At 49.8% G+C, this 27,026-nt stretch overlaps 2 protein-coding genes across 6 annotated transcripts; both read right to left on the bottom strand.

Moving 5' to 3' along the window:
* Positions 1-631: 631 nt before the first annotated feature.
* On the bottom strand, positions 632-25,168 carry LOC103708743 (uncharacterized). 5 transcript variants are annotated; one of them, XM_008793804.4, is made up of 6 exons: positions 25,014-25,166; positions 24,725-24,868; positions 22,600-22,858; positions 21,355-21,445; positions 20,133-20,199; positions 19,665-20,016 (listed from the first exon to the last, which is right to left on the bottom strand). In XM_008793804.4, exons 2-6 carry the CDS (start codon positions 24,785-24,787, stop codon positions 19,963-19,965), a joined length of 534 nt encoding a protein of 177 aa, XP_008792026.2. In that variant the 5' UTR covers positions 24,788-24,868; positions 25,014-25,166; the 3' UTR covers positions 19,665-19,962. The 5 variants fall into 5 exon arrangements, with proteins under 5 accessions (XP_088579028.1, XP_088579027.1, XP_008792026.2 ...); XM_008793805.4 differs by having other exon boundaries at positions 22,600-22,853; XM_089931112.1 differs by having other exon boundaries at positions 19,799-20,048; positions 25,014-25,167.
* LOC103708742 (HSP20-like chaperones superfamily protein) lies at positions 16,662-19,517 on the bottom strand. The gene is made up of 2 exons (XM_008793803.6): positions 18,001-19,517; positions 16,662-17,230 (listed from the first exon to the last, which is right to left on the bottom strand). The coding sequence occupies exons 1-2, from the start codon at positions 18,287-18,289 to the stop codon at positions 16,839-16,841; spliced, it is 681 nt and encodes a 226-aa protein (XP_008792025.2). The 5' UTR covers positions 18,290-19,517; the 3' UTR covers positions 16,662-16,838.
* Positions 25,169-27,026: the final 1,858 nt, after the last annotated feature.

The following is a 27,026-nucleotide window of genomic DNA, read 5'->3' as shown; positions in this document are numbered from 1 at the left end:
TAGGAGTTAGTATTTTGATCAACTACCTTGGAATTGCTCGAGCCCTTTGGGAATCACAATGGTTTCAAGTGAAAAAGCTATCATAATCTCCACTGGATTTTTTCTTCTTTTTTTTTTTGGTGTAAGAATTGCATGCCATGTACCGTCTTGGATTCATTTATGATAAAGGAATCTCTATCTGATGCTATATTCTGCTTATAGACAAGGTTATATGTAAGTTATTAATTTATAGAAAGTAGTAAAATAGTACGTAAACTTACCTAAGATCTGCATCGTCTTGTAATTTGTTCAAAATGAACTTTATTCTCGCTCCCTCTGCTTGAACTGAAGTGCTTCAGTCATTTTATTGATCAAGATTTTCATCTGAAATTTTTGGTAGAACTTCTTTAGTTTCGAACAAAACTGTTCAATATTGACAAGCATATATAGTTGAGAGTATAGATATGTTACTCAAAGAAATTAATAAATTTTGATGAAATTAATAAATTTGAAACAAGGTGGAAGATATCAAAAATTACCTAAGGTCATATTATTATGATTGTATGCTGTTGGCTTGCTAGCTCTACAAAATTTTGATTGTATGCTGTGGGCTATTGCATAATGCTCGTGTTTGTCTGATATTTCTCCAATCTTTTTCTTTTTTCCAAATTGATGTCATTGGATATTTATTTTCAACTATCTGAAATGTTGGTGGAATAAGAGTAACGGCTGCATTTGACATATAGTAAAAAAGGAACCCTGCGCAACGATCGACTATATATATATATATCTTTGCCTAAAATTGTTTCCTGAATTTGCTTTCCCTATGCCGTATCAGGTGAAACACTGCTATTTTTTGCTAATTAAACCATAAAGAAAATTTGTAATTTCAACGCCTGCATTTTCATCACCAAAAATCAGTCTTGTAATTTGCATAGACCATCTTCAGATAAATTTGGCGAGCTTCATATAACAATCTTAGTTTTAAGGTATAACTTCCTCCTGGTTTGATCTCAGAAAGTTCTTGATGCCTTTTCATTTCCATCTGCCTGCAAGATAATCATAGAAAATAAAAGAAATTAGTATCGGATGACAAAATTCAAGAAAAAGATTTTTTTTCTTCATTTCATATAATATATATATATATACATACATATATATATATATATATATGTTATGGGGGAATTAAGCCGCCATGCCCCACGTGATCGGCACGCGTATCCAGGAAAGCTACAGTTACCCTTTGACCCAGCGAGTCGGAGATCTTTTGATAACGACAGGCTATTCTCCAGAGGCACGCCGCGGCCTCCTGCTCCACTACTCCCTGCAACGGCTGTACCCGATGCTGCCCACGATCTCCTGTATCAACCGTACAAAGCGGAGCTCCACTACGCCCTGTCATGGCCGTACCCAGCGCTGCTCCACGACGCCCCGTAACGGCCATGTCAGTGGCCATTCTATCGTGCCCCACGACGACAAACCCCCCTGAGAGACCTCCCAGCCAGGTATATACGCGGCTGGGGGGAGAAGGGGGGGTAAGCAATACCTCCCAGAGCACTCTCTCCCACTTGTGATTATCATCTCTCCTCCTCCAATCTCCTCTGACTTGACCGTCGGAGGGCCATCACCACCCTGGTGGTGGTGCAAGGCTTATTTGCAGGTTCCTTGGCGGAAGGTGGAGCGCAACCAGCACCAACCAAGACAACTCAGGCGGAACCCCGTTCACACCGTCGTGTCAATCGTTCTCGGTTTGGACCACCAGCAACAGTTGGCGCTAGAGGGAGGGCCCGAACCTCCGAACGATCGTAATGGCACGGCGAGGTGGTCGCGGAGCTTCCAATGCTTCCGGTCGCGGAGCCTCTCGCGCCTCTGGCCGGGAGGCTGCTGCGTCCCCAACACACTCTCAGCAGCATTCCACCGCTTCTCCTCCCATTCAGACGGTCGAACCTGCTCAGTTCGACCAGCTAGCCCAGCAGGTTCGCACCCTCGCGGAGGCAGTGCAGAATCTACAGGGTGTGATCTCTCGGGTGCCGCAGCGGGCTCAGGAGCCGCTGCTCCCCGAGCACTCGCCTCTTCCTCACAACCCGCGCTCCTTCCTCTCCCATGGAGAGGAGCGCCGGCGCGAGGAGGATTCTCGAGTGCGGTCCATTCTGCCAGGACCTTCTCATCGGAGCTGCGCGGGGTACGAGAGGCGGACCCGGGCGCGTTCTCAGACACCCCAGTCCTCGAGGGGCCCGCACTCCAGTCGGTCCCCCTCGCGCCGCTCCTTGTCTCCCACCCACCGGTCGCGCTCCCTGGACCGGCGGGTGGACGATCTCCACAGACAGCTCCAGGTCCTGAAGGGCCACTCCAAAGATCCCTTCGCCGACTTGGAGATCTCCTCCCAGTCGGCGCTTGCCTCAAGGATCCTGCGGACCCTAAACCCGCCGGGGTTCAAAATGCCGGCGATCGAACCCTACGACGGGGCGGCGGACCCACGGGACCACGTGGAGAGTTTCAGGACTCTTATGCTCCTCCATGGAGCATCGGATCCTCTCCTCTGCAAGGCCTTCCCGGCGACCCTCCGCGGCCCGGCAAGGGCGTGGTTCGCCGGCCTGGAGGCTAATTCCATCCAGTCCTTCCACCAGTTCACCCGTCTCTTCATCAGCCATTTCGCCGTCAGTAGCCGGCGAAGACTGGTCTCCGACTCCCTCTTCGATGTCCGGCAGAACGAGGGAGAGAGCCTGCGGGATTATCTCACCCGCTTCAACAAGGCAACACTGGAGGTCCGGAATTTGAGCCAGGAGGTGGCTCTCTCAGCCCTGAAGCGAGGCTTCCGGAAGGGCAGACTCACCTTCTCCCTAGACAAACGCCTGCCGCGGAGCTTCCCGGAGCTGTTGTCTCGGGCAAACCAGTATGCAGACGCCGAGGAGGCAGCCTCCCACCGGAACAAGGAGGCCGCCGAGGCCCCTCTAAAGCCCGGGAAGAAAAGGCGAAAAGAGGCACCCCAGAGGAGGAGCCCGACGCCTCAACGCCGGCGCAGAAGCCCGTCACCAGCAAGGAACCACGGCGCCACACGCCCTCGTTCTCCGCACCGACGCTTCAATCGGTACACCCCACTCCTGGCCCCCCGGGCCCAGATCCTCATGGAGGTCAAGGGGCGGGAGGACCTCCCGGTCCCGAGGCAGATGAAGAAGATCCCTGGGAGGAAGCCTTCTCGGGCGTACTGTGAATACCACCGAGACCACGGCCACGATACCGAAGACTGCTTCCAGCTTCGGGACGAGATCGAGGCTCTCATTCGCCGAGGGCGTCTCGGTCGATATGTAAACGACCGACGTCCCCCCGCAGATCCGCGTCCAGCCGACCCGGCCCCTCAGGAGCCTCGGGAGCAGAATCGACCCGTTGCGGGAGTGATCCACACCATCACTGGGGGCTGCTCTCGGCCCGTGAGGAACGCAGGGGGCTCGGCGGAAGTATCAGGAGTGGCCGTCGCGAAGAGGCAGCGGGTCGGAAATGTAATCACTTTTTGTGATGAAGATGTAAAGGGGGTTCAGACTCCCCACGATGACGCCATGGTGATCTCTCTCACTATGGCGGACTATGATGTAAGGCGTGTTCTTGTGGATAGTGGAAGCTCAGCTGATATTTTGTATTACGAGGCCTTCCAAAAGATGGGCTTGTCCCGACAATTGTTGCACAAAACATCCACCCCCCTCATAGGATTCACTGGAGACGCTATCTCGGCCGAAGGTGTCATCGAGCTGCCTGTGACTGCGGGCATTGCACCCGCAGAAGCCACGGTGCGGCTCGGGTTCTTGGTCGTCCGTGTCCCCTCGGCCTACAACGCTATCCTCGGACGACCCGGACTGAACGCCCTTCGCGCGGTGGTTTCTACCTACCATTTGCTCATGCGGTTCCCCACGGCGGCCGGGATTGGAGAGGTCCGAGGTGACCAGCCGACCGCACGGCAGTGTTTCCTAGCAACTCTCAAAGGGAAGAAGCCCATGGAGGCCCTAAGCGTCGAGTCACTTGACGCCAGAGACGAAGTGGCCTTGCGGCACGGGGAGCCGGCTGAGGGCGTAATCGAAGTTCCCCTCGAAGAAGGCCGCCCGGACCGCACGGTCCGGGTCGGTGCCAACCTCGACTTGGAAGCTCGGCTCCGGTTAGTGGAATTCCTCCGAGCCAATGCAGATGCGTTTGCCTGGTCGGCGGCCGATGTACCTGGGATCGACCCGGAGGTCGTTTCTCACGCCCTCAGCGTCGACCCGACCCACCGACCAGTAAAGCAAAAGAAGAGACACTGTGCCCCGGATCGGATCCGGGTGGTCGACCAGGAGGTAGACAAACTCTTGGAGGCAGGTTTCATAAGGGAGGTGAGCTACCCCGAGTGGCTGGCAAACGTCGTACTTGTCCGGAAGGCGAGCGGGAAGTGGAGGATGTGCGTCGACTACACCGACCTGAACAAGGCGTGCCCCAAGGATAGCTTTCCGCTTCCACGGATAGACCAACTGGTCGACGCGACTTCCGGATATCAGCTACTGTCTTTTATGGACGCCTTCTCCGGCTACAACCAAATAATGATGGCTCCACAGGACGAGGAGAAAACTGCCTTCATAACAGACCGGGGGCTGTACTGTTACAAGGTAATGCCCTTCGGTCTGAAGAACGCTGGCGCCACTTACCAGCGCCTCGTCAATAAAATCTTCAAGGAGCAGATCGGCCGGAATATGGAGGTGTACGTGGACGATATGCTGGTAAAAAGCCGCCATGCAGACCAGCACATTGCAGATCTGGAGGAGACTTTCACCACCTTGCGAAAGTTTCGCATGAAGCTAAACCCAGCGAAGTGCGCTTTTGGTGCTTCGGCTGGGAGGTTCCTCGGTTTCATTGTCAACCAACGGGGGATCGAGGCCAACCCGGACAAGATCAAAGCCATCCAAGATATGTCCCCTCCGACCAAAGTGAAGGAGGTTCAGGAGCTCGCTGGAAGGGTCGCCGCGCTCGGACGATTTGTGGCAAAGTCGGCCGAACGCTGCCAACCATTCTTCAAGGTGTTGAAGCGCCCAAAAGACTTCCTCTGGACGGCCGAATGTCAAGCGGCGTTCGACCAGCTCAAGGAGTACATGGCGTCTCCTCCCCTGCTGTCCAAGCCGCAAGAGGGGGAGATGCTCTACCTTTACCTGGCGGTCTCCCCAACCGCAGTCAGCGCAGTACTGGTTCGGGAAGAGGCAAGACTTCAGAAGCCTGTGTACTACATCAGCCGAGTCCTCCGGGATGCCGAGACGCGGTACACGAAGGCTGAGAAGATCGCCTTCGCGCTGCTGACTGCGACCAGGAGGCTTCGCCCCTATTTCCAGGCTCATTCTGTCACCCTTTTGACCGATCAACCACTGCGGCAGATTCTCAGCAATCCAGAGAATGCGGGACGGCTGGTGAAGTGGGCAGTAGAACTTGGTGAGTTCGACATCCTCTACCAGCCCCGACCAGCCATCAAGGCCCAGGTGCTCGCGGACTTTCTCGCTGAGTGCACTGTGCAGGAGGCGGAACCTAAGCCGCCGGAGACACCCAGCCTCGATCTCCCGATCTGGACGCTCCACATTGACGGGTCGTCGAACCCTGAAGGTGGAGGGGCTGGGCTGGTCCTCACCAATCCCGATGGAGTGATAGCCGAGTATGCCTTGAGGTTCGGATTTACAGTGACCAACAATGAGGCGGAGTACGAGGCCCTAGTCACGGGACTCAAACTCGCCAAGGAGCTCGGCGTCCGGCGTCTGAAAGTCTTCACCGACTCCCAGCTGGTGGTCGGGCAGGTTCGAGGGGAGTTCGAGGCGCGGAGCCCGACCATGCAGAGCTACGTCCGGAAGGTGCAAACACTCATTCCCGACCTCGGCAGTGTTGACATTCAGCAGGTCCCAAGGAGCGAAAATGCCAGGGCCGACAGGTTGTCCCGCCTAGTGGACGCAGACGCGCACAACTTGTCGAGGGCAATCTACCTGGAGACCCTGGATGCCCCGAGCATTGACGGGGCTGGAGCGGTGATGGCAATTGACCCGGAGCCGTCTTGGGTGGACCCGCTCGTCGCCTACCTCGCCGAAGGAATCCTTCCTGAAGACGAAGATCAGGCCCGGCGGCTTGTAAAGAAGTCCGCCCACTACGTACTTTATGAAGGGAGGCTGTATCGGACCTCGTTTACCGCCCCCCTCTTAAGGTGCCTCCGCCCCGCGGAAGCGGCCTATGCCCTCGGCGAAGTCCACGAAGGCATCTGCGGATCGCACTTGGGGGCTAGGTCCTTGGCGCATAAGATCATGAGGCAAGGCTACTATTGGCCGACCTTGTTGGAGGACTCGAAGGACCACGTGCGGAAATGCGACGCCTGCCAGCGCCACGCCAACGTCCAGAGAGTCCCCTCTGTTCCCTTGGCGCCAATCACCGCGCCCTGGCCCTTCGCACAGTGGGGAATGGATATCCTCGGACCATTCCCCGTCGCTTCGGCCCAGCGGAAATTTTTGATTGTCGCCATCGACTACTTCACGAAGTGGGTGGAGGCAGAGCCACTGGCCACCATCACGGAGGCACAAGTCCGGAAGTTCGTAAAGAAGAACATCATTGTCCGATTTGGAGTACCTCGGGTCCTCATCTCGGATAACGGTCGACAGTTTGATAACAAGCACTTCCGGAACTTCTGCGAGGAATTCGGGATCGAGCATCGGTTCACATCCGTGTCGCATCCCCAAACCAACGGCGAGGCCGAGGTCACAAATCAGACAATCCTCCAAGGTATCAAAGCGCGGGTCGGCCGGACGGGGCAAGCTTGGGTCGAGGAACTCGAGAATGTCCTTTGGGCGTATCGGACCACGCAACGGACTCCTACTGGAGAGACGCCTTTCAGCCTAACCTATGGCACGGAAGCCGTTGCCCCCGTGGAGCTCGGACTCCCCTCGCCTCGGGTGGCCGCGCACCGACCCAAGGCCAATTCAGAGCAACTCCGAGGGAACTTGGATCTCTTGGAAGAGGCAAGGGAAATGGCTCAGGTTCGGATGGCAATGTATCAGCAGAGGGTGGCCCGATATTACAACTCCAAAGTCCGACCGAAGCTTTTCAGAATTGGAGATCTGGTGCTGAGGCGAGCTAAGGCATCTCAACCTACGGAAGGTGGGAAGCTAGCGCCAAATTGGGAAGGCCCGTATAAAGTTCGTTGGGTAAACCGACCTGGCTCCTACCAGTTGGAAGCCCTAGATGGCCGAGAAATTCCAAGGGGCTGGAATTCCGCTAACCTGCGGATGTATTACCAGTAGAACAACAAGGCCAGAAAGACAATTTAAAAAGGTGCAACACTTTTCATTTCAATAATTTCTGGTTACAATGGCGTGCTCGTGTGATTACAAGGAATTCCCAGAGGGGAATTAGGGAGTAAAGAAAGTAAAGAAGAGGTGGGGACCCAAACCCTCAACCCAGGGCGGCTGCAGTCCCGCCAGAAGTGGGTGCTTCTAACCGGAGGCGCCATCCAGCACCTCACCAAAAAGACGAGGAGCCGCCGCAGAAGAAGCTCCCGCTGCCCCCAGGGGAACGCCGCCTCCAAAGGATATTCCCATCTTCCCCAGTGGTAGGGAAGAGAAGGGATTCAAGGGGGAGGAGCATATGGTGGCGCGATCCCGGATTGAGCGTCCGGCGCAGAGCTCAACCGGGAGGCTGAACTTCAAGGAGGGGAGATGTGATCCCGGATGAAACGCCTAGGGCGGAGTTCCGCCGGGGAGACCCTCCTTGTTGATCCCAGATGAAACGGCTAGTTGGCTGAAGTTGTAAGGGGAGCGCCTCCCCTTTCCTTCGACAGGAGTCTCTCAGTCATATGCCAAGGAGGAGGTCCGCGATCCATGGCAACCTGCAGCTCCGGCTTGGCAAATTCCATCGTACCTGCACCTGTATTTATAGCCAAGCTGCGGCCCTCTGGTAGTTCCGATACGGGTGGCTCCAATAAATGCAGGCGCACTGAATCCGGAGCCGTTCCGGCTCCCGAGGCGTATCTCCCCGCGATTTCCTAAGCGTCATTCTCCTTAAATCGCATTCTTTGTGCAGGACAATCCGGGTGTCGTATACCCCTAGGTCCACGTGTCTCCGCTCGCGCCCAGGCCGCATCCTCCTCGAAGAACCCGCGTATCGCGGCCGCTCAACTAACACTCCTCACCAGCAGCAACTGGCGATCTGATTTCCCAGGTAACGCATTAATTAGCGTTTAATACCCTTCTCGTGTTCCCCCCAGGCAACGCTTGGAGGAGAGGAGAAACACGGTCGCGGCTGGGCACGGAGAAACCCCGATGGGCGGCGAGCGACAAGTGGCCGACCAACGAGTGGAATGTCCCGGGGCTCGGCCCCCGGATGCCTGGCTAACCCGATGATCATCCCGGGAGCAGACTAGCCGGAAGCCCCGACCGGTCGCCTCGGCTTGCGCCAGCCTAGGCCGACCAACGAGTGGAATCTCCCGAGGCTCGGCCCTCGGATGCCTGGCTAACCCGATGAACATCCCGGGAGCAGACTAGCCGGAAGCCCCGACCGGTCGCCTCGGCTTGCGCCAGCCTTGGCCGACCAACGAGCGGAATTTTCCTGAGGCTTGACAACCCTCAGATGCCTGGCTAGCCCGATGAACATCCCGGGAGCAGACTAGCCGGAAGCTCCGACCGGTCGCCTCGGCTTGCGCCAGCCTTGGCCGACCAACGAGCGAAATTTCCCTGAGGCTTGACAACCCTCAGATGCCTGGCTAGCCCGATGAACATCCCGGGAGCAGACTAGCCGGAAGCCCCGACCGGTCGCCTCGGCTTGCGCCAGCCTAGGCCGACCAACGAGTGGAATCTCCCGAGGCTCGGCCCTCGGATGCCTGGCTAACCCGATGATCATCCCGGGAGCAGACTAGCCGGAAGCCCCGACCGGTCGCCTCGGCTTGCGCCAGCCTTGGCCGACCAACGAGCGGAATTTTCCTGAGGCTTGACAACCCTCAGATGCCTGGCTAACCCGATGATCATCCCGGGAGCAGACTAGCCGGAAGCCCCGACCGGTCGCCTCGGCTTGCGCCAGCCTTGGCCGACCAACGAGCGGAATTTTCCTGAGGCTTGACAACCCTCAGATGCCTGGCTAACCCGATGATCATCCCGGGAGCAGACTAGCCGGAAGCCCCGACCGGTCGCCTCGGCTTGCGCCAGCCTAGGCCGACCAACGAGTGGAATCTCCCGAGGCTCGGCCCTCGGATGCCTGGCTAACCCGATGATCATCCCGGGAGCAGACTAGCCGGAAGCCCCGACCGGTCGCCTCGGCTTGCGCCAGCCTTGGCCGACCAACGAGCGGAATTTCCCTGAGGCCTAACCCTCGGATGCCTGGCTCAGCGCCGGAAGAGTTTCCTGAGGTTTAACCCTCGGATGCCTGGCTTAGCGCCGGAAGAGTTTCCTGAGGCCTAACCCTCGGATGCCTGGCTTAGCGCCGGAAGAGTTTCCTGAGGCCTAACCCTCGGATGCCTGGCTTAGCGCCGGAAGAATTTCCTGAGGCCTAACCCTCGGATGCCTGGCTTAGCGCCGGAAGAGTTTCCTGAGGCCTAACCCTCGGATGCCTGGCTTAGCGCCGGAAGAGTTTCCTGAGGCCTAACCCTCGGATGCCTGGCTTAGCGCCGGAAGAATTTCCTGAGGCCTAACCCTCGGATGCCTGGCTTAGCGCCGGAAGAGTTTCCTGAGGCCTAACCCTCGGATGCCTGGCTTAGCGCCGGAAGAATTTCCTGAGGCCTAACCCTCGGATGCCTGGCCTAGCGCCGGAAGAGTTTCCTGAGGCCTAACCCTCGGATGCCTGGCTTAGCGCCGGAAGAATTTCCCTGAGGCTTGACAACCCTCAGATGCCTGGCTAACCCGATGATCATCCCGGGAGCAGACTAGCCGGAAGCCCCGACCGGTCGCTTCGGCTTGCGCCAGCCTTGGCCGACCAGCGAGCGGAAGAATTTCCTGAGGCCTAACCCTCGGATGCCTGGCTTAGCGCCGGAAGAATTTCCTGAGGCCTAACCCTCGGATGCCTGGCTCAGCGCCGGAAGAGTTTCCTGAGGCCTAACCCTCGGATGCCTGGCTTAGCGCCGGAAGAGTTTCCTGAGGCCTAACCCTCGGATGCCTGGCTTAGCGCCGGAAGAGTTTCCTGAGGCCTAACCCTCGGATGCCTGGCTTAGCGCCGGAAGAGTTTCCTGAGGCCTAACCCTCGGATGCCTGGCTTAGCGCCGGAAGAATTTCCTGAGGCCTAACCCTCGGATGCCTGGCTTAGCGCCGGAAGAATTTCCTGAGGCCTAACCCTCGGATGCCTGGCTTAGCGCCGAAAGAGTTTCCTGAGGCCTAACCCTCGGATGCCTGGCTTAGCGCCGGAAGAATTTCCTGAGGCCTAACCCTCGGATGCCTGGCCTAGCGCCGGAAGAGTTTCCTGAGGCCTAACCCTCGGATGCCTGGCTCAGCGCCGGAAGAGTTTCCTGAGTCCTAACCCTCGGATGCCTGGCTTAGCGCCGGAAGAATTTCCTGAGGCCTAACCCTCGGATGCCTGGCTTAGCGCCGGAAGAATTTCCTGAGGCCTAACCCTCGGATGCCTGGCTTAGCGCCGGAAGAGTTTCCTGAGGTTTAACCCTCGGATGCCTGGCCTAGCGCCGGAAGAACTTCGGGAATCAAAAGTCAGCAAGACGCAACCAAGAGCTAAAAAAAAAAAAAAAAAAAAAAAAAAAAAAAAGAGGACGAAGGCGAGATGAAGAAATATTCAACGTGCATTAATTTTCAGGGCCGAGGCCCATACAATTGGGCAAAACGCCGACATACAAAAATAAAAAAGAAGACAATGAAAGGTACAAGAGGTCAGCTTGGAGGAACTCCCGGGTCGGGAACGCCGGGCTCGTCCGCGGGAGGTAGGGAAGCAGCAGGAGAACCAGCAGGCGATGGCGCCGGAGAGGAGTCGAGGAGGGAGATCTCGCTCAGGTCAACTTCGGGATACTTAGCCGACACCCTTGCCAGGCCCTCCTCGAAGCCCAAGGTGAAGGCTTCGGCCCCCGCGTCCGACGCGTCATGGACAAACTCGTCAGACTGGCGATAGGTCCGCACTGCCTCCGACATATCATGGGCGAACTCGGCGGACTGGCGATAAGCCTCTACCGCCTGACGCCCGATTTCCGCCCTCTTCTCGGCCAGCTCCGCCTCAGCTCGCTCCATAATCTGAGCCTTGGCCTCCAAGACCTTCGCCACAATCCGGCCTTCGGCCTCAGAGGAGACCCTCAGCAGATCAGCCTGAGCCTCTTTATGCTTCGCCTCGGTAGCAACCCGAGCGGCCTCGGCTTCCTTCAGGCGCGAACGGAGCTCTTGGACGTCCGTGCATGACTTCTCCAGGGCCGACTCCAGTTCGCCTAGTTTGGCTTCAAAAGAGCGGATTCGGTCGCAGGCGTTGTCGGCAGACCGCTGGGCCTTCTCCCACCGCTCTCGATAGTCCGCGATCTTCCGGAACTGCTTTTCAGCCCGTTCCTCCGCCTTCTTGACCCTGCTTTCGAGGCCCGAGGCGGCTTTGAGTTGCTCCCGAGCCTCTGACAGTTGCTCCTCCAGGGCGGCGAAGCCGAGTGCCCGCTCTTCGGCCTCCCGGAGCCTCGCCTCGAGGTCCCCGGTCGTCCTGCCTGCCGCAGCCCGGCCTCCCTCTTCCATTGCTTTCAGCCGGTCCTCGGCCTTCGCCAAAAGCCCCGCCTGTTCCTTGTAGCACTCCTCCAGACGGATCATGTACTGGGCGAGCTAAGAAATAGGAAAAATAAGGGAGTCAGGCGGAGAACAACAGAGCCAATAAATGGTGAAAGACGGCCAGAAGAACACTCACCGACATGAGACAGACGCAGCTGGCCGCCCCAACGTCAGAGACATCCAACTCCCGGACCCGCCGACGGTCCTTCTCCAGCAACACTGTTTCGATGAGATTTCGGGCGCCATCGGTAGTGAAGGCAGACCCCGATTTCTCCCCGGAGCCGGATGGTGGTTCTGCAGCCTTACCCTTATCCATCGCCTGGGGAAGAGTCCGGCTGATCGCGCTCGGGGCGGGGGTCGCCCCAGGAATTGATAGGGTCCCGCTCGGCCGGGGCCTCGGCGGGTCCCTCCTCGAGTCATCAGGAGCCGACCGAGTCGAAGGCCGGGTCGGGGACCGATCACGTCCGACCCGTCCGTCTTGAGCAGGCTCAGGTGGCACCTCCGGAGTAGCGGCAACCTTACCACCGGAGGGCTGATACAGCGTCAGCTGCCGGTCGGTGCCCACGACATCTCCCTGACCGGTGGGCCCGGACTCGTCGGTCGGCATCGGAGGTATCTCCTTACGGGACTTCTTCGCCGGTGGGGCCCCGCTCGGAAGAGCTCGTTTCCTCCTCCGGACTGCTTCCAGCAGGGACGCCCTACCAACAGCCCTCGTCTTCACCGACCGCATGACGTCGTCGACCTCTGCAAGAAGGACGGGATAGTCAGGGACTGAGAAACCGAAAGGAAGAAGGAACGAAAGAGAAGAAAAGAGCTAAAGAAACGATGGCGGACTCACGGTCGGTGGGGACCGAGCTCAAACCGACGTTCACCAAGGTATCCTCAGAAATAAGGCGGCCCACCGGGGGAAGCTGGCCCTCGGCGACCAACCCCTTCAAGGCGGCGACGCCCTCGGATTCCTCCCTCGACAACTTCGACAGGCCAATTGGGGACTTCACCGGCGTCCCCCAGATTGCCCTGATTTCCCAGGAGGGGTCTGCATCAACGAAAAAGAAGCGCTCCTTCCAGTGGTGAATGGAGGTAGGACCCTCCTTGACAAGGCCGCACCCTCGCCGCGCTGCGAAGCACCACCACCCTTTGTCCTGGGGGTGGCCACTCAGGCCGTAGAGCTCCCAGAAAACGTTCAAGGTGGCGGGAATCGCATGCAAGCGACAGAGAACCTGGAAGACCGTCAGAGCACGCCACGAGTTCGGCACCAGTTGCGTCGGTGCCATTCCTAAACCCCGGAGCACCTGTAAGACTAGGTCTGAAGGGGGAAAGCGGAACCCGGCCTGGAGGATGCCCTCATTGATGGCGATCTTCCCTCGAGGAGGATGAGACATCCTCTCCTCAGGCCCTGGGAGCGTGACATGGCAGGCCTCGGGAAGGTGGTACCGAGCCACAAATCCGTCTAAGTCCTCGGCGACCAGTTTTGACTTGATGCTATCTGCTCCCACTTCGCCCATCCCTAATGGCCAATAAATCTACGGTCAGGACGGGGTCAAGAAGGAGGGAAAGGCCGGAACGACTGGGGTGCACTAGTACAAAAAGAAAAAGTATGAAGAGCTCAAAGTAGAAGAGTGGGAAACTCACTTGAAGAGGAGGAAGAACGGCTCCGAGAGCGTCAAAGGAAAAGCAAGCGAACGTTTCGGCGGCAACAATGGCAGCGCAAAGGAGAAACTCGAAAATGTCCGTAAAGAAGAAGACGGACGGGGGAGGGCCCCCGATTAAATAGGCGAAAGGGCAAGTGACGCCAGAAGACGCCTGGCCGCCGAAGGGTCGCTCGCACCCCAAAGGCGAATCGACACCATTAAGGAAGGATGTCCGCCGAAATCCTCAGGTTGCCAGGTCAGCAGCAACCGCCATACGCCATAAAGAAGGCGGGAAGCTTGAAGCGCGCGCGCCTCTCCGAAGGATGGCGGCAATCTCGAAACATCACTCCCTTCACCTGTTCCCCTTCTGGTTCCAGGCTCGGAAGTGGGGGGCTACTGTTATGGGGGAATTAAGCCGCCATGCCCCACGTGATCGGCACGCGTATCCAGGAAAGCTACAGTTATCCTTTGACCCAGCACTCCGACCCCGAGTCGGACCTCCTCGGCTTCGCAGCCCGACCCCGGGTCGGCTGCCCTATGATCCAGCACTCCGACCCCGAGTCGGACCTCCTCGGCTTCGCAGCCCGACCCCGGGTCGGCTGCCCTATGATCCAGCACTCCGACCCCGAGTCGGACCTCCTCGGCTTCGCAGCCCGACCCCGGGTCGGCTGCCCTATGATCCAGCACTCCGACCCCGAGTCGGAGATCTTTTGATAACGACAGGCTATTCTCCAGAGGCACGCCGCGGCCTCCTGCTCCACTACTCCCTGCAACGGCTGTACCCGATGCTGCCCACGATCTCCTGTATCAACCGTACAAAGCGGAGCTCCACTACGCCCTGTCATGGCCGTACCCAGCGCTGCTCCACGACGCCCCGTAACGGCCATGTCAGTGGCCATTCTATCGTGCCCCACGACGACAAACCCCCCTGAGAGACCTCCCAGCCAGGTATATACGCGGCTGGGGGGAGAAGGGGGGGTAAGCAATACCTCCCAGAGCACTCTCTCCCACTTGTGATTATCATCTCTCCTCCTCCAATCTCCTCTGACTTGACCGTCGGAGGGCCATCACCACCCTGGTGGTGGTGCAAGGCTTATTTGCAGGTTCCTTGGCGGAAGGTGGAGCGCAACCAGCACCAACCAAGACAACTCAGGCGGAACCCCGTTCACACCGTCGTGTCAATCGTTCTCGGTTTGGACCACCAGCAACAATATATATATATATATATATATATATATGAAAAGCACCTATCTTGGAAATTATTAGTAATAAGCAGATTTCTATGGTAACTGTTTATAGATAACATTTCGTGTAATAGATTTGTAAATAGTTTCTCTGCCAATATATAGGTTTTATTAGAACTCTTGTTGATGCTCTGCTAGTTCCTCTTGACAGCGCAACAATATAATTGCCCATGAGAAAATACTGGTTTATGTGAGTAAAGGGTCTGCCCTTGTGCATGGTTAGGTGTCAGTGTGTCACTGGACAGGGACTTGTTTTCTTTTTAAAAGTGGATTGGAAATTTTTATTCTCCGCAGGCAGCAATAGTATACATGGAAGAAATACCCTTTTTTCCTTTATGCAGTCCAGCTGCTACTTCAGCATCAAATATGCTGTTTTGGAGATCCCTACGAAGTAGACGTATTCGATAGATAATCCAGAGGAAGGATCTAAATTGCATAGGCTCCATTGCTTGGAAGAAAGAAGCAGCACTTTTTTTTGGTGCAAAAGAAGCAATACTTAGCAAGACAATTATGAACGCCTCTTTGTTGTCTTTACATTCTGCTTGCTGGAAATCTTCAGCCATAGCATCATAATATTGCTCCTGCAATAGCCTGCAGTTGTTGGTTCACAATACACCAGTAGTGTATTCGATATAATGATGCCTCTTCTAGACATTCTAAAATGCTATCATCGAGTTCCAAGAGATCACACATTGTCGAGCAGAATGGCGAAAACTTGGATATCTAGTGCCAGTAATCGAGCAATGCCGGCAAATAATATCTTTCACCATGACAGAGATTTTGCAACAATAATTCATCCAATTGCATCCTTCGACTTTCTCCAAATCCAAAATCCATCCTTGTCATGCCGCACACGGTGCTCAGGAAGTTCTCTTATAGATGCTGCCTTGCCTCATCGTCAATCTGACTACTCGAGGCATTGTCATTTGTGAGAACGCCTCGTAAATCTTGATCTTCGAGGAATCCCACCATCTGCGTGCTAGGCAAATGGAAACCCTAATGTTATCATGGATGGATAGATTTCACTACTCGAGCAAAACCTATGTATTCTCTGCATTGCATTGCTTCTGGTGCCGATATCCATCTTCCAGCTCGAAATTGTTCAATTTCATCAATCTCACCTCTCTCACTGAACAAGAAGCGACTCGATTAACTAACATAGCCTTGCATACGTTCCGCCTGATCAAATCCTGCATTGTGACGCTTGTAAATGGGATAAGAATTTTCTCCTTTTTTGTGTATTCAGAATAAGGACGTGGGTAATGATTTTTGTAGCAACCTTTATTTGTCACACATGAATTTGTCTTATGGAGGTAAGTAAACTAAGCTCGTTTAGTTATGGGATCGACCATATACCCATGCGCGCTGTAAACCAAAACTGGCCGCGCATCCAAGGTTGCAAAATATCTTTGCAGAATTCTCCTTCTGAATGAGAATTATCTAGGTCCTCCAATCAATGGAGCCAACATTTGAGGACCAAGCAGAGCGGTCCATTATTGTAATCACAACCGTCCGCACAACCATTGCGGCCATGATCATGAAAACCCCATACATACGTGCAATACATTTATCTTTGGACGGTTATGATTGCAAGATTGGAATCTCCCAGATTTAGAGAGAGCCCTAACTCAAAACATTATTTCCATTCATGCACGCCTGCCTGCCTGCCTGCCTTCTTTCTGAGGCAAAGAGAGGGAAACCCGCATGCGCTATAATTATTTGGATCCCAGTATCTAGGGATGAACAGCCAAGATTCAAATCCGAAATCATTGATGATCCCTCTCTCTCCTGGAATCCAATGGACTATTTAAAATTTGCCCGAATGTAGACGGAGGTTCGGGCCGGGTCAAAATCAACCCTCAAGAGGCGAGGTGGTACAGAATAAAAGGTAGAATTAGCTCTCCGGATCTATAGAGAAAAAAAAATAGGAATGAAAAAATAAACTTTTAAAAAATGAAAAATAAAAAACCTACACCTTCCTCGCGTCGCCAGACAATTTATTGGCCACAAATCCCTACTAGAAGACAATTTATTCCGTGGAGCAAAACAGGGCATTATTTCCAGGGAAACGCTATAAAAGGAAAATTATGAGAAACGAAATAAGGACACAGTTGAACCTCCAGCACGAACACTTCATTTATCAAGAACATCAGCCAGAAACAGCTTAAAAGACAAAAACACCCAAAACGTTGGTACTTTCTCACATAAGCGTTGCTACGTAGCCTGGAATGAGGAACATGTACTGTAACATGTCGCAACCGCAGAACTGCTGCGACAAATACAAGATGCTACTGGATTTTGACCTCTCTAACATTTCGTTTCTTCTCTTCGTTCCTAGGTATAGTAATGCAGAGAATCCCATCTTTAACCTCCGCCTTGATCTCTTCCACTTTGGCATCATCCGGCAACAGTAAGCTAGTATTGTAGTATCCGTATCTTTTGGAGTACCAACCACCCTCCTCGTCAGAGTCATCCTCTTCCTCCTTGCGCTCTCCTGTGATCACCAGAAATCTATCTTCCACTGTGATCCTCATGTCTTCCTTCCTTAGCCCCGGCACCTCATAACGTAGTTTGTAGCAGTCTTTGACTTCCTTCATACGACCAAGGAAACGAGAGGGTGCCCAGTTCTCCAATAATCTATTCAAATTCTCGGACACTTGCCATAGTGCGTTCCCCAACCCTACCGGACAGAGAATAGATTTCACAAAAAAACAAAAAACTTAAAAGAAATTTCGTATGCGCGCATTCAATTGTATAACAATTACAGCATAGCGATTGGTTTTCAACCTTCTATAGTGGCATGTGCCTTAATACTTTACGATGTCCATGTCATGGGTTCAAGACTGATTTCCTTTTTCAGCCATCAACTAAAAAAAATTGGAAAAAGGGTCGCAAGGGTTTTTCTTTTTCTAGTTCCTTTTCAAATATTTCGTTGAGGATTCAGGATTTTTTTGTGTGTGAGATTTTGCCTTAAAATGTATAAGAGAGGAGGATAGATTAGAAAAACAAACAAACAAATACATATCTTCGCATCCCTCAGCTGCAACACACAAACCAATCTACACCTAGTAATAAAGTGTTTTAATTCATTCGTTTGATAGAAGCACAGTCGACAAAGCATCGTACGAGACATAATTTTAACAATTACGGAGTTTTATGGTGGTCTTCGTTCTCCGTTCTTCTGATTTTTATATTCTCAGTCCAAATTTGTCCGATACGACGCAGAAACACTAGAGCAACAGCGCAACACCAACCAAGGCCGGACAAAATGATGCTGCCAAGACCTAATCCTCACAGTAACGATGGATCTGAGACCGTTGGGTTAGTTCTGAAACTCTCGTAACACGCTCCCAGGATGTCAATGCAGTAGTGATGCTATATGGATATGCCGCTAAAATTACCTAAGCACAAAAAGCGAGGTGTAAGCAGACATGCATACAGAAGATATACCAATGTTGTGGAAACGGAAGGGAATGAGGTCCCAGGGCTGGCTCGAGAGCAGCCCACTTCTGCGACGAGCAGGAGCCGATGATGACTCCGCCGGCGCGACCTCCCCGCCTTTCTTCTCGTCTTCCCGTTTTGGAGAAGAGGGATGATCGGGGACAGCAGAATACGAGGAAGGCGCTCCGAAATCAATATCCATGCTGCCTCCCCGAGCGGTACTAACCGCAGACAATGGGAAGGAGCGCCGGCCGCGGAGGAGAGGGGTGCTACTCAGACACATACGAGCCAGAGCCATTCGTGCAACACAACAGCACCAAGAAGTTTCAAGCCGAAGAAGCTGTAGCTCGCTCGGACTCCCTCGGCGGCAGAACAAGATGAGAAGGGAGGAGGGGACGGACACAAGCGATTCCTGATGCTTTGCTGCTGCTTGTTGCGAGGTGAGGCTGAGAGCCGCCCAAATATATAACGCAGCAGGAAAAGGGTTGGGGGAAGCATGGAGTAGAGAGTAAGAGAGGGATCCAGAAGGGAAGAGAAGAGAAGAGAAGGGCCCGGAACTTTCTCAGCATTGAAGATGATGGAGGACCCCTCAATCATCGTCATCATCAATTATTGAGAACTTAAGAGAGCAAAAAGGTCCAGCACAACGGGAGCTACATGCAGAGCGTTCTGGAACGAACCAGAATAGGCATCATGCCCGCAGCAAGCGTCTCGTATCGCATCGTCTTGATAAGCTCATCCGTTTCGACGGTTTTTAGATTAGCGCTGCCGGTTCGCCTTGACCCGACTGATTCAATAAATAAATACTTCTTTAATTTTCTCTCTCTCGTGGTTGTAGACAAATCAGACCAACCTTTCATACATCGCACCAATTAACGCCAACACACTCTATCCCGACAGTTAGGACAAGGGATAGGAGAAAAAGAAAAGGAATGCGAAGATAAGAGAAAGGAAGAATCCCTTCCATCCAAGAATAACGGTTGTAGACAAATCAGACCAAACTTTGATACATCGCACCAATTAACACCAACACACTCTATCCCGGCAGGTAGGATAAGGGATAGGAGAAAAAGAAAAGAAATGCGAAGATAAGAGAAAGGAAGAATCCCTTCCATCCAAGAATGCCGAAGAGGAAGAAAAAAAAAATCTCGAAAAGAATAAAAAAGAAAAATTTCCCTATCTTTAGAGAGATGGGTAGAAAAAAAAAAGTTTGGAGAGAAATCCCTTCATCTCCCGTACCTTTTTCTCTCTCTTGACTTGCCAACGATATTAGCCCCTTTTTTTTTTATCTTCTATTCAATTTCTGACCAAACAAGAGAGAATGAACTTTTCTCTTGCCCATTCCAGCTTCCCTCTCCCTATTGCATTCCATCCAAACAGGCCTGCCAATGGCAGCAGGCATTCTCCAGTATATCGCATTCTCCAATTGAACCAACATTAACCCGACCCGACCTGGCAAAAAGCTGGGTATGCCATCACAGGATTCTGAGTCCAACATCGTCGACCATAGTGGAAAACTATGGACACCCGCATCAGAATTTCTAGCAGAAGCCAAATCTCCTTCAGACACTCTGGCACGACAATACTGGGGCACACATCACTGGTTGGACGGCAACGTGGATCATAGATTCAGCATCAGCAAAGTGATTTCTACGTGCATGCCATGAAATAGCTTTGTGCCGAGCAGAAGGTGATGACACCAGTCTAGCAACTTGTCAATCGGTGAAACATACAATAAGGCTAAGCAGGGCGAAGCCCTGCTCTAAGGCTCACGACAATGCTGAAGAGATAACTTGCTACAAGAGGATGGAGGACATTAAGAAGAGAATAACTATAAAGATATCAGCGGTAGCATACATATAACAATTGATGTGGAAGGGATACCCTTCGTCCGTAGCACTATCGAAGTCCATCTCCAGGAGTCCCCATCTGCTCGACGGTCCACACAACATCTAAAGAAACTTGTTTTGCCTAATCATACATACCCTCCTGCTCCCAGACGTCCACAAGGAAATCTACCATCTCCTGCCACCACAAGAAGCAAGCCCCCCCCACCCCCAAAAAAAAAAAAAAAAAAAAATCAGACTCTGGAAATGCTATCCAGTTCTACAACCTAATGCATCGCAAATTGAACGTCTTACAGATAGAGGGATGGGCTGTGGAAATGGCTTGTTGGTCCCCAGCAAATTGTCATATGTCGCATCCCAACTGCAGTCACAGATGTTGAAGAATTTGGTACAAGTATAAGAAATCTAAAATGGAGCTGAGAAATTGGCAGTATACTCTCTCTCTTTTTTTCCGGTTCCAGGAAATCTTCCTGATCTTTAGCAGCTCGTGATCATAATTCAAGACAACAGCTAATGATCAAATGATCTGTATGATATAGGATCAGTAAAATGCAGCCAATTTTACAGATGTAGTCTTGCTTAGACAGGAATCAAGGAGCTCTTCCAGATTGTCTAAAGTTGGCAGGGCACTATAAACCAAGGAAGTTGGCGACCACCAATAATATTACCAAATCAAACTACAGGGTACTAATGGCGTCACCTAGCTGATACACAACAACAAAAGAGCTTTCTTAGATCTCTCAGAGCAGGCCTTATTGCCCAGATCGTAGGTCAACTATAAACGCATAAAAGACATTGCATTTTGGTTTTCATGTTAAGCTAGCATGAGAACAACAATTTTTACAATTATTTTTTGTTAACATGTAACTGAAGACAGCATTCGCTGAACAGGTCAATATGTGATGCTGATGGGAGGAATAAACATATGGTGGAATGATTGAAAAAAATGACGTGTGAATTGAGTGTACTTTGCTGGCTTCAACTCTCTTATATAACATGCAAGGGATTGATAAGCGTTTATTACAGGCATAGGTGCTCTGGGGTAATCACTGCAGTAAAGAGCAGCATGCAACTAATTTGGCAAAGCCTCCTTAACCTTCATTAGTGATCATCAACAAAAGGACCAAATAAAATCCTTGAACAAATTAGCATGCTTATGTCTCCTCAGGGAGAGCGCATTAAAAACCCAAAAAGAGCAAAAAATAAACACACGTCAAGTGATATCAGCAAGTTCACTAGCAATAAATTTTGTTTTTACCGGAAAAACCTCCGATAATTGTTTCTGGCTTAAGTAATATAAGTTAAAAAATTATAGCGAACATCGCCAAAGCAGTCTCAAATCAGTATTGGCTCTAGGGTACTACAAGTAAAGATATGCAGGGATATGAATAAATTTCAGAAAACTATTGTGGCTGCCAGCTTATTTACTCTAGATCTGCTGAGCAAGAAATAATATGATGCAGATAATCGTACAAAAGTACTTAATCTAGCATGAATATAGAGTATTGACACATACCTTAATCTGGGTTCCCGGACCTGTTGCGGCCGGGTCTCAGGCCTTCTATTTCCAGTCCATTGCTGTCTGGTTTGATTCCAGAGAAGAAGACCTGCAATATACATGTTCCAAATGCTAAACATACAAAGCATAGATACATCTATTTCCATAGTGTCAGCAAGCACATAATATCTTCCCTGCTTCTTGAGTAGCATTTATAACAAAAAATCATGCCATTTGCTTGCGCGATTTTTAACCCAAACTAACATTATTTCGGCAACAAATTTAGCCTAAAATTTGCCAGAGAAGTTCATGTAACACATCTCATTTGGTTACCTTACACTTTGATGCTTCCCTCTCCATCTGCAAACATTTAATTCAATAATGCTGAGGGAAAGATATACAATGACAGTTCATAGACTATAAAATGAGGAGGCGAAGCATGTAAACACAAAAACTACAAGAAACTTTAAAGAACATGACCATGTTTTTCAGTGATAACAGATTGTAATCTTTTCTAGTCAGATAAAAAGGACTCTAGCTTTCCGCTGATATTTATTTTATATTGGTCATCAAGATACCAACAACACAGAATTTAGAATGAATGACAAGCACCAATTCCTCTTAGAGGAATTTCTATTGGTATTCTTTATTTATTTACCATGATTAACCTTTCCCTTGATTACTCTTCACATTAATTCCATTCAACATGCCAATAACTTCAAAATTCTAGGACAGAAAAAGGATGCGAAGAGCAAAGCGAACAGGTAATGACTAAGTACCCTTGCTACAAATGTTGCATAGATACGGATACGAGAATCAGATTCGGGCACATATCCAAGTATCTGACTTGGCAAGAAGGGAAAAAAAAAAGGAGATAGGGATATATAGGATAAATTATAATGTTAACTAAATTATATTTTTAATCTTCTTTACTCAAACATCAAAAGTAAATATTAAGAAGATATTATTTGTTAAGGTCTTTCAATATACATGTTTCTCATTCGGACTTTCCAATTAACCTAAGAATATAAGAAAAATGATCCTTGACCAATGACCCAAAAAAAAATACTCACTTATAGCATGAAAATGGAGGGTCAAATTTATCGTTGGAAGAGTTCAAGTCTCTTTAAAAGTGGCAATCATAGAACTTTATAAGCATCCGAGCATGGGTTTTTAGAGCTGAACACGAGTGCCTAGGTAGCACAGCCTGCTACACCAAGTAAAATTAGCAATACAAGATCTAAAGATTAAATTTTCATTTACCATGATTCACAAATTCAGAAGCGTTGCTGGCGCTTCCTGCTCCATGGTGATCAAGGTTTTGCACTGATGTGCTAATTGAAGATATGCTCCTCTGAGACTGCACTCCACTGTTTTCCATCTCATGTGTGCTCGTACTCCAAAAATCCTCAGACACGCTGGTTTTTTTAATAGTCCGGCCTTGGATTTTCAAACCCTTTGAGGGCTCATCCACTGCAATAATTGGAGTGGGCTTAGCACAGCATCCAAGACAACCTCTGCTCTGTTACAAATCAGGTTTAACCATGTAAACAATTAGAATCAGTTTCAAGAAACAAAATTCATAGAGATAAAATATATAACAGAAAGGAAAGAAACATCATAGAGGCATTTTCTTCCTGAGTTTCTAAAATAAGCATTTTTTACATAGTCCTTAACTATCTTTATATGACTCATATCATAGAAGAAGTGTCAAGATTAAAGAAATAAGAAAATCCTGGTCTGAGTTTTCCTGTGCCAAGCGGCCTGCCTCTACACCTCAAACTCTTACTCAAATCAGTGGGAAAAAAAACTTAGTTGCCCTTAATTTCAAAAAAATGAGAATATAAAGAATGTAATTCGCTCATGGAGTATCACACTATCTTTATCCTAGAAGGCAAACAAGAAGTGGCACCTTATGAAATCCCATGATATGGAAATTTGAAATCAAGCAAGCACCACCCATCACTTGTTCACCTTAAAAGACCGGAGTCCAAAATATATCAAACTGTTCCAACATCCCTAACACAATATTCTGGAGACCGAACTGATTTTTGCAAAATGCAAATAATAAAGGAATAATATGAGCCATTCTGAAAGGTTGTAAGGTATTAAGCAAGCCTAAGAAAGCTTGTCAAATTTATGTGAGATTTTCATCATGACACATTCCAATGTTTCGCATGGGCCACCACAAAGACTTTAATTGCTCAGAAAATTGCATATTGCCAGCATGTCGAAGCATATGGCATAGAATACCTGACCCTCCAATCAATTTTTATGTGATTGCATATGACTATGATGATAGATGATAGAAAATCATTGAACGAGAGTTTTCTATTCTCCCCATATCCCCCCAAAGGATGTTGTGAGTACAATTTTTTGTTGATAATAGAAAGTATGTTGCCATGGGTACAAGTATAAAGAATCATTAATGACATTATATAAGGTATTATGAACTCCTGAGATACTATTCAAAGCAATGGTATGAACAATAACACAAACAAAATGATCTGTAAAAAAATGTTGAAAGAAAATCATTGGTACACTGGGAGAAGTTGCATAGAGATTACCAATAGCATGCATTAACTATAAAACCTCTACTTGGAGTCCTCAGTATCGATTTAAAACCAAACACCTCCCATGAACATGAAATTAGAACATATATTTTACTAACATCTAAACAAGCGCCAGGAACAGAAAAAACCTAATTTCCTGAACCCAGAACGGGATTTGATTAAATCCGTCCAGAATATTGTGATGATGCTCTTTTTCATCTGGCGTGCATGATCATAGTCAAGTGGATGAAACGTGGCATATGCTATGAAAAAAATACTATCTCGGAGTATGCTTCTACGTCTAAATGAATACTGAAATCATCAAAGATGATCTGATCTGGTACAAGATATATATTATAGGATGCACGACGCAACCTTTGATAGCAATCTGTAACTGCTTCTCGTTACATGTTTAATATAGGATTTCACTAATTTCATGACCGAGCTTAAAAGAGTTGCAACGAAGAACCTATCGATCCATCTTAAACTGAGAACAGAGACCCATCTTGCCCCGAGACTCTCCATGAAAACCCGCACCCCAAAAAACGAGGAAATCGACTTCATTCCAGACCAAGTCCTCCTCCCCGTCAGCATATATGCCACAATCGTCCAGGAAGATAAACCAAGTTCTACTGAAGAAGGTTTCAACAAAAGCACAGAATTTATTTTTTGGTTTATCTTTTCGTGAAAAAGGAAGGCACGGAAACTACGAAGATTCTTGGCGTTTCGCTTCGAAGCCAAGAAAGCCGAGATCCAGAGGCAAAGGAAAGAAGAAGAAGAAGAAGAAGAAAACGGAAGAGATCGGGTGAGAGAGAAGAGGAGACGATCCTACTTACCCCATGCAGGCGAGAAGCTGGGCGACCCAAGGACAGACGGATCTGCTGAGAAGCATCTAGCATCCGGCCCGAGACCCACCGTCCACGACCACCGCCGGATCTCCGCCCATCATTCCAGGTCCGGCAGGGGAAGATTGGTTGGTCCTGCGATCGGATCCAGGAAAGGATTTAGATCTACATTTAGGGCAAGGGGGAATATGTCGGCGGTAACTGAACCCCGGTATCCAGAGCTTTAATTAAAAAAAAAAAACTCAGATAATTCCAAAGTAACGAAGGAAGGGAAACGAACAAAGAGGATAATTGCTCCCGCCTTCCTTCCCTTTGCCCGCGCTAGTTCTTCGATTTGGGCTTGGCCCTGCCCTATTTATTTGTCTGTTTTCTTTTTTTCCAAATCGTTGTCGCCACAAATATTTTCCTTTTTTTAGAGCAAATATTTTTGAAATAGAAAAAATATTTTTAGCGGCTCAGTTGACGTGTGAACCAACTATTGGTTGTTAGGTTGGCCCGCGGAGCGCAGGACCCTTTCCAGACCCGCCGTTGCTCCAGTACAGGGAATTTTTTCGGGGGGACGACATAAAATTTTTGAAATAATATATATATATATATATATTTGTAAAAATATAATAATTATTAATTTTAGAAACATTGATTTCTGTCGCAAAATGAGTTGATAAAACCTGTCGTTAAATAATGTCAGCTTGGGTTACCAAATATCTCAACCCCATCTTTAACGGCTTTAGCTTTTGTAGCTTAATATTATAACTTTTTTTTATATCTAAAGAAAAAACCTTTATTCATTCAATCGCTCATCTATAAATTTGTTCCGGTGTAAAATCCATGGCCGGCTTTGGTGTGCTGAATAGGGAATGAAGTGGCACCATAAAAAAATATTTACAGGCAAGTAGGTGATAACTCGGTGTTTAGAAGATGAAATTAGCCACCGCCGCTGCAATTACCGTAGCCACCACAGCCGCCGCCGCGGCCACAACTAACGATACCAACACCACCGCCTTATACAAGTTGTTGCATGGCTTGGGCTTTTGGCCACCGTTGAAGATGAGTATAGCCAGGACTAGATCACCAGGCAGGCAAATGGACGTCATTGCCAACCGACACGCTTGACATCCTAGCTGTCTTCTCTTTCTTTAAAATGGGGAGGGGACCCCGGCGGGAGATGGGGAGTGGGCTGCGATTGCGGTTGGGGTGAGAAGGGGACGGCGTCGCGGCGAGGGGGAGGTAGGCGAGGATGTTTACCAGAGAAATAAATGAGGGCGGTAATGTCAAGAGACTGTAGTTGTCATATTTTATTTAGTGACAAATTTACGCTAAATTTAAATCGAATATATTTTATCATAATGGTTGTTTGGTTATTTTTTATATAATTTATATTGTCAAAAAATGATAAAATTTTAAAAAATAAATTTATAGAAAAATTATATTTATAGATCTAGTGATGGAGGTGGTGCGGGATAGCATTGGTGCAGCTAATGAGATGATGAATTAATTGGATGGTGGAAGCCTTTTCCTCTTTCTTCGAGTGTCGGTGCCGGCAGCGATAGCAACAATCATCTAGTATAGTTGAGGAGGGAGGAGAAAGCATGTGGGATCCAGTTAGGAAGGATAAAGGCCAGAGAGTCAAGTCGGAGGGTTTGTAATGGATAGCCTTGGAGGCTACAATGTGGATGATGAGGGCCCTGCTAGTGGCCGACTCTAATTGCTCCATACTTGATGAGGGCCTCAAGTAGTGCAGATCCAATAATCAACTATGGTAGCAACTAGCAAGTGCCCACAAAAAGGTTGTTGATTGTAGAGCACTACTAGTTGGGAGTTAGCGGCGGCTCACTTGCTCGTAGCTATGTTTGGTCGAAAAATATGTGCAATATGTAGTTTTGGTAGTATGATAATCTAAAATATATGAAGGTAACTACAATTTTCAGAAAAATATTTTTTTCAGCTTTTTTTTTTTATTACCTTATGCTCGTACGTAATCTCTACACTCCTGTCATAATTTCAGGACTTGTCTCTTAAGCGCTTTTGTGCCGTAGGGTTCATTCATTGATGGAGCTAGCGGATGGAGTCTTCACCTGTCGGTTTTTTTTTAAAAAAAAAAAGGGCATCCAATAATTTAAGGCTTTTGACGCACTGCATATCGCGTAGGTTATCAAATCCGCACCCGCGAGAGTTGACTACGAATTGTGGATAAGTTTATTTGTGGATCCGACAAACTTTTCGCATGCATGCAATGGTTGTTTAATTGAAGTTTTTCTTTTTTAAATATTAATGGTTGTATCTTCCTCTCTAT

The sequence above is a fragment of the Phoenix dactylifera genome, chromosome 5 (genome assembly GCF_051530095.1).
Source record: "Phoenix dactylifera cultivar Ajwa chromosome 5, Ajwa_hap1_PhDact_Kaust_v1.1, whole genome shotgun sequence".
In the NCBI taxonomy this organism is placed as follows: Eukaryota; Viridiplantae; Streptophyta; class Magnoliopsida; order Arecales; family Arecaceae; genus Phoenix; species Phoenix dactylifera.
This window is presented reverse-complemented; position numbering and strand designations above follow the sequence as displayed.